The sequence below is a fragment of the Oncorhynchus mykiss genome, chromosome 17 (assembly GCF_013265735.2).
Source record: "Oncorhynchus mykiss isolate Arlee chromosome 17, USDA_OmykA_1.1, whole genome shotgun sequence".
In the NCBI taxonomy this organism is placed as follows: domain Eukaryota; kingdom Metazoa; phylum Chordata; class Actinopteri; order Salmoniformes; family Salmonidae; genus Oncorhynchus; species Oncorhynchus mykiss.
Window position 1 is genome coordinate 94875847 of NC_048581.1, and position 13489 is coordinate 94889335.

At 43.6% G+C, this 13489-nt stretch overlaps 1 protein-coding gene across 1 annotated transcript in view; it reads right to left on the minus strand.

The window, feature by feature from the left end:
* The window catches only part of phf2 (PHD finger protein 2), a 134794-nt gene that overhangs the window by 14402 nt on the left and 106903 nt on the right, over positions 1-13489 (minus strand). The window contains exons 17-18 of the mRNA XM_036951005.1: positions 6178-6356; positions 439-764 (exon numbers count right to left, since the gene is read on the minus strand). Of these exons, the coding sequence (XP_036806900.1) occupies positions 439-764; positions 6178-6356 (505 nt within the window). The remainder of the gene's footprint in view (positions 1-438; positions 765-6177; positions 6357-13489) is intronic.

The window sequence follows — 13489 nt, forward strand, 5'->3', positions numbered from 1 at the left end:
CAAGTATTATATCTCTAGTAGAACAAGTATTATATCTCTAGTAGAACAAGTATTATATCTCTAGTAGAACAAGTATTATATCTCTAGTAGAACAAGTATTATATCTCTAGTAGAACAAGTATTATATCTCTAGTGGAAACTCTACTATATCTGTAGTAGAAACTTTACTATATCTCTAGTAGAACAAGTATTACATCTCTAGTGGAAACTCTACTATATCTCGAGTAGAAACTACTCTATAGCTTGAGTAAAACATGCATCATATCTCTAGTGGAATCTCTACTATATATCTATAGTAGAACATGTATCATATGTCTACTGGAAACTTTACTCTATCTCTAGTAGAACATTTATTATATGTCTAGTGGAAACTATCATATCTCTAGTAGAAAACGTATCATGACTTTAGTGGAAACTCCACTAGATATCTCTAGTTACCATAATCTGAGTCCTTGAAGCAGGCGTCCATGTGATCCTGATCATCATCGAACTCGGCACTGTCGATGCTGCTGCTCTTCTTCGTCTTTTTGAGGGGTCGTTTGGCTGGCCGCTTACTTACTCCTCCTCCCGCTCCGCTTGCTGCTCCTCCCTTCCGTCCAGCGGTGGTGGTGTTGGAGTGGTTTCTGCCGGGTCGGTCACAGCCCCAGGCCCCAGGGGTGTCGGAGGAGATGGCTGTGGCCCCAGCGGTAGCCCCGGAGGACAGGTTGGCCATAGACAACATCCCCTGAATGGCCTCCTGTGTGCTGGGAGATGCAGGTGGCTGACTGTAAGTACGTCAATAAGAAATAACACAACACAATAACACATTACACTGCTGGAAGGTGTACCCGCCGGAGAAAGAGACAGATCGAGAGAGAGAGAGAGAGAGAGAGAGAGAGAGAGAGAGAGAGAGAGAGAGAGAGAGAGAGAGAGAGAGAGAGAGAGGGAGAAAGTTATAGAACCCATTGCCCTTTATCGTTGTGAGGTCTGGGGTCCGCTCATCAACCAAACATTCACAAAATTCAAATTGAGACTGCATGCAGACTTCTGCAAAAGTATAATCTGTGTACAACGTAAAACACCAAATATTGCATGCAGAGCAACCTTCCATAAGAAAGCCATCACCTACAGAGAGATGAACCTGGAGAAGAGTCCCCTAACCAAGCTCGTCCTACAGAGCCCCAGGACAGCAACACAATTATACCCAACCAAATCATGAGAAAACAAACAATTACTTGACACATTGGAAAGAATTAACAAAAAAACAGAGCAACTAAAATGCTATTTGGCCCTAAACAGAGTACATAGTGGCAGAATACCTGACTACTGTAACTGATCCAAACTTAAGGAAAGCTTTGACTATGTACAGACTCAGTAAGCATAGCCTTGCTACTGAGAAAGATCACCTTAGGAAGCTCTGACGCTCAAGAGAAGACAGGCTATGTGCACACCGCCCACAAAATGAGGTGGAAACTGAGCTGCACTTCCTTACCTCCTGACAAATGTATGACCATATTAGAGACCCATACATTTGAAGTCAGAAGTTTACATACACCTTAGCCAAATACATTTAAACTCAATTTTTCACAATTCCTGACATTTAATCCGAGTAAAAGTTAGGATCACCACTTTACTTCAAGAATGTGAAATGTCAGAATAATAGTAGAGAGAATTATTTATTTCAGGTTTTATTTCTTTCATCACATTCCCAGTGGGTCAGAAGTTTACATACACTCAATTAGTATTTGGTAGCATTGCCTTTAAATTGTTTAACTTGAATTTTGGCCCATTCCTCCTGACAGAGCTGGTGTAACTGAGTCAGGTTTGTAGGCCTCCTTGCTCGCACACACTTTTTCTGTTCAACCCACAAATGTTCTAAAGGATTGAGGTCAGGGCTTTGTGATGGCCACTCCAATACCTTGACTTTGTTGTCCTTAAGCCATTTTGCCACAACTTTGGAATTATGCTTGGGGTCATTGTCCATTTAGAAGACCCATTTGTGACCAAGCTTTAACTTCCAGACTGATGTCTTGAGATGTTGCTTCAATATATCCACATAATTTTCTGACCTCATGATGTCATCTATTTTGTGAAGTGCACCAGTCCCTCCTGCAGCAAAGCACCCCCACAACATGATGCTGCCACCCCCTTGCTTCACGGTTGGGATGGTGTTCTTAAGCTTGCAAGCCTCCCCTTTTTCCTCCAAAACATAACGATGGTCATTATGGCCAAACAGTTCTATTTTTGTTTCATCAGACCAGATGACATTTCTCCAAAAAGTACCATCTTTGTCCTCATGTGTAGTTGCAAACCGCAGTCTGGCTTTTTTTATGGCGGTTTTGGAGCAGTGGCTTCAACCTTGCTGAGCGGCTATTCAGGTTGTTGATGTAGGACTCCTTTTACTGTGGATATAGATGCTTTTGTACCTGTTTCCTACAGCATCTTCACAAGGTTCTTTGCTGTTGTTCTGGGATTGATTTGCACTTTTCGCACCAAAGTATGTTCATCTCTAGGAGACAGAACGCGTCTCCTTCCTGAGCGGTATGATGGCTGCGTGGTCACAAAGTGTTTATACTTGCGTACTCTTGTTTGTACAGATGAACGTGGTACCTTCAGGTGTTTGGAAATTGCTCTCAAGGATGAACCCAACTTGTGTAGGTCTACCGTTTTTTTATGAGGTCATGGCTGATTTACTTTTATTTTCCCATGTCAAGCAAAGAGGCACTGAGTTTGAAGCTAGGCCTTGAAATGCATCCACAGGTACACCTCCAATTGACTCAAATGATGTCAATTAGCCTATCAGATGCTGCTAAAGCCATGACATAATTTTCTGGAATTGTCCAAGTTGTTTAAAGGCACAGTCAACTTAGTGTATGTAAATTTCTGACCCACTGGAATTGTGATACAGTGAATTATAAGTTAAATAATCTGTCTGTAAACAATTGATGGAAAAATTACTTGTGTCATGCACAAAGTAGATGTCCTAACCGACTTGCCAAAACTATAGTTTGTTAACAAGACATTTGTGGAGTGGTTGAAAAACAAGTTTTAATGACTCCAACCTAAGTGTATATAAACTTCTGATTTCAACTGTATACACCTATTCTGAAAGGCCTGAGAGTGTGTAACAGCACTAAGAAAGGGGCACCACCAAGCAAGACCAAGGAGCTCTCCAAACAGGTGAGGGACAAAGTTGTGGAGAAGTACAGATCAGGGTTTAAAAAAAACATCAGACACTTTGAACATCCCACGGGGCACCATTAAATCCATTATTAAAAAATTGAAAGAATATGGCACCACAACAAACCTGCCAATAGAGGGCTGTCCACCAAAACTCACGGACCAGGCAAGGAGGGCATTAATCAGAGAGGCAACAAAGAGACTAAAGATATCTCTGAAGGAGCTGCAAAGCTCTACAGCGGCGATTTGAGTATCTGTCCATAGGACCACTTTAAGCCGTACACTCCACAGAGCTGGGCTTTACGGAAGAGTGTCAAGAAAAAAGCCATTTATTAAAGAAAAAAATAAGCAAACACTTTTGGTGTTCATCAAAAGGCATGTGGGAGACTCCCCAAACATATGGAAGAAGGTACTCTGGTCAGATAAGACAAAAAATGTGTTTTTTGGCCATGAAGAAAAATGTTATGTCTGGCGCAAACCCAACACCTCTCATCACCCCGAGAACAACATCCCCACAGTATTTTTCATCGGCAGGGACTGGGAAACTGGTCAGAATTGAAGAAATGATGGATGGCGCTAAATACAGGGAAATTCTTAAGGGAAACCTGTTTCAGTCTTCCAGAGATTCGAGACTGGGGCGGAGGTTCACCATCCAGCAGGACAATAACCCTAAGCATACTGCTAAAGCAACACTCGAGTGGTTTAAGAGGAAACATTTAAATGTCTTGGAATGGCCTAGTCAAAGCCCAGACCTCAATCAAATTGAGAATCTGTGGTATGACTTAAAGATTGCTGTACACCAGTGGAACTCATCCAACTTGAAGGAGCTGGAGTAGTTTTTCCTTGAAGAATGGGCAAACATCCCAGTGGCTAGATGTGCCAAGCTTATAGAGACATACCCCAAGAGACTTGCAGCTGTAATTGCTGCAAAAGGTGGTTCTACAAAGTATTGAGTTTGTGGGGGATGAATAGTTATGCACACTCAATGTTTCATTTTCTTTGTCTTATTTCTTGTTTGTTTCACAAAAAAAAGTATTTTGTATCTTCAAAGTGGTAGCATGTTGTGTAAATCAACTCAAAAGGAGCCTTTTGGACCTAGACTTGGCACTCTGGTACCGCTTGCCGCGCGGTAGCAGAGAGAACTGTCTATGAGTTGGGTGACTGGAGTCTTTGACAATTTTTTGGGCCTCCCTCTGACACCGCCTAGTATATAGGTCCTGGGTGTTAGGAAGCTTGGCCCCAGTGATGTACTGGGCAGTACGCACTACCCTCTGTAGCGCCTTACAGTCGGATTCCGGGCAGTTGCTGTACTGGTCTGCCATGTAGCTTCTGTCTATTTGAGTTGGTCAGTACGTGTAGGAAATCCTTTCTAATGTGGATTTTTTGAAAGATATCAAGTAGAAAAACTGCATAAGTGTTCTCCACTTTCTGGAGGACCGAGTTTTGAAATCAGTGGAAATAGAGTCTGATAGTTAAGGAGATGGAGAAATCTCTGGCATTTGATTGCAAATATGCAGAAGGAGTCAAAAAGAGAACACCCAGAAGGCTGTTGTATAAAACACTTGTCTCCGGATTACATTTTAAAACTAAGGGCAACCATGGCATCCGGGACAGAGAAGGAGAAGCATCCATCCATGTATACGGGTAGCTACATTTTCAGATATTACACGTTTCTAATTTTTGTCAGAAAGTCATTTTCATTTCAAGTTAAGTGTACTGTTAGCTAGCTAGCCAAAGTTAGCTGGCTGGTTCACTACTTCACATTATGTGTATGATCTGTGTAGTAATATTATTTGTATCTCAGAGCCATTTGCTTTGCTAGTTATATCCTAATATTAGCTAGCTAACATTGTACTCGGTTGGTTAGCTACCTGCAGATTCATGCAGGGTAGCAACTTCACGAGTCAGGATTATGGTTCATTGTTTAGCTAGCTAGCTAGCTAGCTAAATGTCTAAAGAAAAGACTCCACTATGAAAGTAACCATTTCAATAGAATGTTCATGATGTCACTGCGAAAACTGTTGATAGACATAGCTGGTAAATTCGCTATCTACTACGATTTCTCTCTTCTGAGTGTGCCAGAGTGCAGAATAACTTATGAATTTACGAACGCTCAACACCAGTTGAATATAGCCGGTGTCAGTAAACATTGGCAAAAATAGAGTAATTAAATTGTTGCCAGCAGCACATTTGCAGTTACCAACGCTCTGGATAACATAAAAACAGCCTAACCAGCTCTGCTCGGATGAGTAAAATGGTCAGAGTGAGGTGTTCTCTCATTTGTGTCTGGAAGCAGCTAGTTAGCTTGGTTGCTTCACTGCTGTTGTTAGGACAGAATGGCTCGGATCAACTCTTAAAGAGATGGGTGGGGCTAAAGCTTAACAGGGTGTGAATGATGCTGAATGGGTGTAGACAAAGAGCTCTCCAGTTGGTGTACCAAAATATTTAAAGGACATTTTCTCAAAAGTGGGTTTACAAGTTTATCAACTTTCAAAACAGAATAACTTTCCCCATTGTTCCTCGACTGTAGTGTACCATGCTGTGATGTCATGTTGTTTTGCAACCATGCTGTGTTGTCATGTTGTGTTGCTACCATGCTGTGCTGTCATGTTGTCATGTTGTGTTGCTACCATGTTGTGTTGTCATGTTGTGCTGCTACCATGCTGTGTTGTCATGTTGTGTTGCTACCATGCTGTGTTGTCATGTTGTGTTGCTACCATGTTGTTGTCATGTTGTGTTGCTACCATGCTGTGTTGTCATGTTGTGTTGCTACCATGCTGTGTTGTCATGTTGTTGTCATGTTGTGTTGTCACCATGCTGTGTTGTCGTCTTAGGTCACTCGTTATGTAATGGTATCTCTCTTATCGTGATGTGTGTTTTGTCATATATTTTTATTTTGTATTTTTAATCCCAGCCCCCATCCTCGCAGGAGGCCTTTTGCCTTGTGGTAGGCCATAAATAAGAATTTGTTCTTAACTGGCTTGCCTAATTAAATTAAGGTATAAAAAAATGATGTACCTGTTGACGCTGTAGTCGATGCCGCCCACTGCTTTGCTGGCCTGTAGTAGGTCCAGGATGCCTGCCGTGCTTCCCGCCTTCTTCTTTACCTTCAAGTTACGACCTTTCAACTCCCGCTTGACCTCTGGCTTGACTTCTGTGTCGATGTGGAGCGACTCTTCATCTGATGAGTCAGTCTTCTGAGAATGGAATAGAGCAACACGTTTTATTGTACAACACACTGAACACAAGAAGAGCATATAACTTTATAATTCACTGTGAAACGGAAACACACCACAGGCACACAATGACGCCTGACAGCCAGACGTACACCTGATCTACGTCACACAGGTGATCCCAGACATGACCCGTCAGTTAGGATACATTCCTACTACTATTATAACGATGACCTGGTTGAATGGGGCAGTAGGAGTTTTTAAAATTTATTTTACCTTTATTTAACTAGGCAAGTCAGTTAAGAACAAATTCTTATTTTCAATGACGGCCTAGGAACAGTGGGTTAACTGCCTGTTCAGGGGCAGAACGACAGTTTTGTACCTTGTCAGCTTGGGGGTTTGAACTTGCAAAATCCGGTTACTCGTCCAACGCTCTAACCACTAGGCTACCCTGCCGCCCCAGGAGTGGGATATACAGTACAACACCTCCCCTACTTAAACACACCCAGTACTACTGATCCTCATGACAATAGTGATGGAGGCCTGTAACAGCTGGATCTAGGTCTCTAGGTCTCTCTCTCTCTCTCTCTCTCTCTCTCTCTCTCTCTCTCTCTCTCTCTCTCTCTCTCTCTCTCTCTCAAGGGTCATATTATGTCTATATACAGTGGGGCAAAAACGTATTTAGTCAGCCACCAATTGTGGAAGTTCTCCCACTAAAAAGATGAGAGAGGCCTGTAGGTACACTTCAAATATGACAAACAAAATGAGAAAAAAAATCCTGAAAATCACATTGTAGGATTTTTAATGAATTTATTTGCAAATTATGGTGGAAAATAAGTATATTTTTTTGTACAGTGTTGTAACGATGTGCAAATAGTTAAAGTTCTTCACTGGTTGCCCTTTTCTTGTGGCAACAAGACGTCTTGCTGCTGTGATGGCACACTGTGGTATTTCACCCAGTAGATATGAGAGTTTGTCAAAAATGTAGTTTGTTTTCTAATTCTTTGTGGATCTGTGTCACTGGGATCTACAGTTTGAACCCACAGCTGTGTCTGGCTCCACACCCACCCTGCCTGGCCATCTAGATGTGTGAAGGTTAGTGTCTTTTCTGTAGGGAAGGTAATGATCCATCATGTATGACATTCCTGGGAGTGTGTAAACTTAAATGTTGTATCACCATAGGATTTTTGTATGCTCTCTGTAGTTATGTAGTTGAAAATGTATCAATGTGGGCAAACTCGAGGCAGACTTGGAACAAAATATTGTGCAGTAAAATAATTCTCCACTGGATGAGTCTGAAACTTTGCAAACACACTGCTGTTAGAATTATATTTTACCGGATCTAATATGTTATATTCTGCTACATTAATTCCACAAACTTCAAAGTGTTTCCTTTCAAATTGTTGTTGTTTGGTTGTTGAGTGGACCCAAGACCTCACAACCATGAAGGGAAATGGATCCTATAACTGATTCAAGTATTTTTAGACAGATCCTAATTGGTATTTCAAATGTTATGTTCCTTTTGATGGCATAGAAGGCCCTTCTTGCCTTGTCTGTCAGATCGTTCACAGCTTTGTGGAAGTTACCTGTGGTACTGATGTTTTTTGTGTGCTCTAGGGCAACGGTGTCTAATGGAATTTGTATTTCTGGCCCTGGAGAAGGGACCTTTGTTGGAACACCATTTGTTAGTCTTACTAAGATTTACTGTCAGGGACCAGGTCTGACAGGGACCAGGTCTGATAGGGACCAGGTCTGACAGGGACCAGGTCTGATAGGGACCAGGTCTGACAGGGACCAGGTCTGACAGGGACCAGGTCTGACAGGGACCAGGTCTGATAGGGACCAGGTCTGATAGGGACCAGGTCTGACAGGGACCAGGTCTGACAGGGACCAGGTCTGACAGGGACCAGGTCTGATAGGGACCAGGTCTGACAGGGACCAGGTCTGACAGGGACCAGGTCTGATAGGGACCAGGTCTGACAGGGACCAGGTCTGATAGGGACCAGGTCTGATAGGGACCAGGTCTGACAGGGACCAGGTCTGATAGGGACCAGGTCTGATAGGGACCAGGTCTGATAGGGACCAGGTCTGACAGGGACCAGGTCTGATAGGGACCAGGTCTGATAGGGACCAGGTCTGACAGGGACCAGGTCTAACAGGGAGAGACGAAGGTCGAAAGCCATGCGTCCTCCGAAACACAACCCAACCAAGCTGCACTGCGTCTTAACACAGCGCTCATCCAACCTGGAAGCCAGTCACACGAATGTGTCGGAGGAAACACCGTCCACCTGGCGACCTGGTTAGCGTGCACTGCGCCTGGCCCGCCACAGGAGTCACTAGTGCGCGATGAGAGAAGGATGTCCCTACCGGCCAATTAGGATATCCCTGCTGACAATTAATCTTGATGGTTGTACAGTCGTCTCAAATAAAACTGTGAAGGACCTCGGCGTTACTCTGGACCCTGATCTCTCTTTTGACGAACATATCAGACTGTTTTCCATCTACGTAACATTGCAAAAATCAGAAACTTTCTGCCCAAAAATGATGCAGAAAAATTCATCCATGCTTTTGTTACTTCTAGGTTAGACTACTGCAATGCTCTACTTTCCGGCTACCCGGATAAAGCACTAAATAAACTTCAGTTAGTGCTAAATACGGCTGCTAGAATCCTGACTAGAACCCAAAAATTTGATCATATTACTCCAGTGCTAGACTTCCTACACTGGCTTCCTGTTAAGGCAAGGGATGATTTCAAGGTTTTACTTCCAAACTACAAAGCATTACATGGGCTTGCTCCTACCTATCTTTCCGATTTGGTAGTGCCGTACATACCTACACATACGCTACGGTCACAAGACGCAGGCCTCCTAATTGTCCCTAGAATTTCTAAGCAAACACCTGGAGGCAGGGCTTTCTCCTATAGAGCTCCATTTCTATGGAATGGTCTGCCTACCTACCCTGCGAGAGACGCAGACTCGGTCTCAACCTTTAAGTCTTTACTGAAGACTCATCTCTTCAGTAGGTCCTTTGGTTGAGTGTAGTCTGGCCCAGGAGTGTGAAGGTGAACGGAAAGGCTCTGGAGCAATGAACCGCCCTTGCTGTCTCTGCCTGGCCGGTTCCCCTCTTTCCACTGGGATTCTCAGCCTCTAACCCTATTACAGGGGCTGAGTCACTCTTCCATGCCGTCCCTGGGAGGGGTGCATCACTAGAGTGGGTTGAGTCACTGATGTGATCTTCCTGTCTGGGTTGCCCCCCCCTTGGGTTGTGCCGTGGCGGAGATCTTTGTGGGCTATACTCGGCCTTGTTTCAGGATGGTAAGTTGGTGGTTGAAGATATCCCTCTAGTGGTGTGGGGGTTGTGCTTTGGCAAAGTGGGTGTGGATATATCCTTCCTGTTTGGCCCTGTCCGGGGGTATCTTCGGATGGGGCCACAGTGTCTCCTGACCCCTCCTGTCTCAGCCTCCAGTATTTATGCTGCAGTAGTTAATGTGTCAGGGGGCTAGGGTCAGTTTGTTATATCTGGAGTACTTCTCCTGTCTTATCCGGCGTCCTGTGTGAATTTAAGTATGCTCTCTCTAATTCTCTCTTTCTTTCTCTCTCTCGGAGGGCCTGAGCCTTAGGACCATGCCTAGGACTACCTGGCATGATGACTCCTTGCTGTCCCCAGTCCACCTGGCCGTGCTGCTGCTCCAGTTTCAACTGTTCTGCCTGCGGCTATGGAATCCTTACCTGTTCACCAGACGTGCTACCTGTCCCAGACCTCTTATTTGACCATGCTGGTCATTTATGAACATTGGAACATCTTGGCCATGTTCTGTTATAATCTCCACCCGGCACAGCCACAGGACTGGCCTCCCCTCATAGCCTGGTTCCTCTCTAGGTTTCTTCCTAGGTTTTGGCCTTTCTAGGGAGTTTTTCTTAGCCAACGTGCTTCAACACCTGCATTGCTTGCTGTTTAGCGTTTCTGTATAGCACTTTGAGATATCAGCTGATGTACGAAGGGCAGACACCGACAAGCTAAACGTCAGTGTAGAGATAAAGAGGAGTCGCAATTCAATGGCTCAGACATGAGACGTATGTGGCAGGGACTACAGACAATCACGGACTATAAAAGGAAAACCAGCCACGCCGCCAAGACCGACGTCTTGCTTCCGGGCAGGCTAAACACATTCTTCGCAAGCTTTGAGGATAACACACTGACATTGACAGGGCCCGCTACCAAGGACTGTGGGCTGTCCTTCTCCGTGGCCGATGTGAGTAAAACATTTAAACGTGTTAACCGTCGCAAGGCTGACAGCCCAGACGAAATACCTAACCGTGTCCTCAGAGCATGCGCAGACCAGCTGGCTGGAGTGTTTATGGACGTATTCAGAGCAAGGGGAACAATTACTCCAAGTCTCAGAGCGAGTGACGTTTGAAACGCTATTAGCGCGCACCCCGCTAACTAGCTAGTCATTTCACATCGGTGTGACGACCCTCCCACTCTGTCTGCCGTATTCTCTCTTTGTTCTTGTTTCCTTATTAGGATGCCGGTGGGCGGAGTTGGGAGGGTCGTCAGCTACATGGGAAACACCTGGGCTAGGTGTGTCCCAGGATAAACACACCACTTCCCCATTCATGGAGGAGACTCTCTCCATGCAGACACCTTTACAGATTTTGTTGTGTATCTTGTTTGCCTTTTGGTTGTTTGCTTTGGCACCTTTCAACACCCTGCATTATGACATTCATGCATGCAAAACACTCACTTACACTACTGATTACTGATTACACACACCATTGTACAGTATACTTAGTTACTTTATTTAATAAATATATGTTTTGTTACTCCTTATCTCCACGTTGTCTCCTTTTTGTTACGGGCTTTGAGTCGGTTCGTGACAAGGGTTACACCAGCCTAATCTCGGGAGTTGATAGGCTTGAAGTCATAAACAGCAGAGCTGCTGGCAAAACACATGAAAGTCATGTTTGAATGAATGCTTACGACCCTGCTGCTGCCTACCACCGCTCAGTCAGACTGTTCTATCAAATCATAGACTTAATTGTAATATAATAACACACAGAAATACGAGCCTCATTTCATTAATATGGTCGTATCCGGAAACTATCATCTCGAAAACAAGACATTTATTATTTCAGGGAACCGTTCCGTATTTTATCTAACGGGTGGCATCCATAAGTCTTCAATGTTATGTCATAATTACGTATAATTCTGGCAAATTAGGCGGCCCAAACTGTTGCATATACACTGACTCTGCGTTCAATGAACGCAAGAGAAGTGACACAATTTCACCTGGTTAATATTGCCTGCTAACCTGGATTTCTTTTAGCTAAATATGCAGGTTTAAAAATATATACTTCTGTGTACTGATTTTAAGAAAGGCATTGATGTTTAGGGTTAGGTACACATTGGCGCAATGATATGCACCGCATCGATTATATGCAACGCAGGACACGCTAGATAAACTAGTAATATCATCAACCATGTGTAGTTAACTAGTGATTATGATTGATTGATTGTTTTTTATAAGTTTAATGCTAGCTAGCAACTTACTTTGGCTTCTTACTGCATTCGCGTAACAGGCAGTCTCCTCGTGAAGTGCAATGTAAGGCAGGTGGTTAGAGCGTTGAACTAGTTAACTGTACGGTTGCAAGATTGGATCCCCCGAGCTGACAAGGTACAAATCTGTCGTTCTGCCCTAAACGAGGCAGTTAACCCACCCGTCCCAGGCCGTCATTGAAAATAAGAATGTGTTCTTAACTGACTTGCCTAGTTAAATAAATATTAAATAAAGGTGTAAAAAAAAAAAAAAAAATCGTCCAAATCGGTGTCCAAAAATACAGATTTCCGATTGTTAATGAAAACTTGAAATCGGCCCTAATTAATCGGTTAATCGGTCGACCTCTAGTGTCTGTCTCAGGGTTCTCGTTTTACACTATTCTGATTTTCCACCCTCCGCCAATACAGGGGTAGTGTGCTCTTAGTGTGCCATGCCCAGGGATGGTCTGTATTAATATAGCACTGTGCCATGCCCAGGGATGGTCTGTATTAATATAGCACTGTGCCATGCCCAGGGATGGTCTGTATTAATATAGCACTGTGCCATGCCCAGGGATGGTCTGTGTGGAAGATTAAGTTGATTACGTTCCCATTTTTGTAGCAGTCAGCAAAGTGTCTCTAGATTGGCCATGAGGAGCTTCTGTTTGCACTCTTTCCGTGCCTTGTAATTTTTTATATCCAAGGGGTACTGTACTGTGGTGGAGGGAAGCCATGGAGCAGGGGGCCAAAGAGGCCTCTGCATCTGGGTGGGAGAGGTACTCTGCTCTCTTTCTCTCTCTCTCAATGTGTGGTGTCCTTTGGCCCGGCGCTGCACAGCGCTGCCTTTGATTCACACACGCTTCACTCACACACATGTGATTTCCATTGCAACATAGAGGATCACACGGAATTCATTAATGACCACGTGGACGGAGAAAATATTCCAGAATGTTTTCCTCTGACTGTTGGGATCTTAGAAGCAGTCATTAGGCCGTTGTCTTAATGGACGTCTAACTGTAGATATCAGAGTCCTTCTGGATGTTAGAGAATCTCTAGACATTAACCTGTTAACACTATGAACCTGATAACACTATGAACCTGATATTAACACTATGAACCTGATATTAACACGATGAACCTGATATTAACACGATGAACCTGATATTAACACTATGAACATGAAAACACTATGGACCTGATATTAACACTATGAACCTGTTAACACTATGAACCTGATAACACTATGAACCTGTTAACACTATGGACCTGTCAACACTATGGACCTGATATTAACACTATGGACCTGATATTAACAGTATGGCCGTGTTAACACTATGAGCCTGATATTAACACTATGACCCTGGTATTAACACTATGGACCTGATATTAACACTATGAACCTGTTAACACTATGAACCTGATAACACTATGAACCTGTTAACACTATGGACCTGTCAACACTATGGACCTGATATTAACACTATGGACCTGATATTAACACTATGAACCTGTTAACACTATGAACCTGTTAACACTATGAACATGATAACACTATGGACCTGTTAACACTATGGACCTGTTAACACTATGGACATGTCAACACTATGGACCTGATATTAACA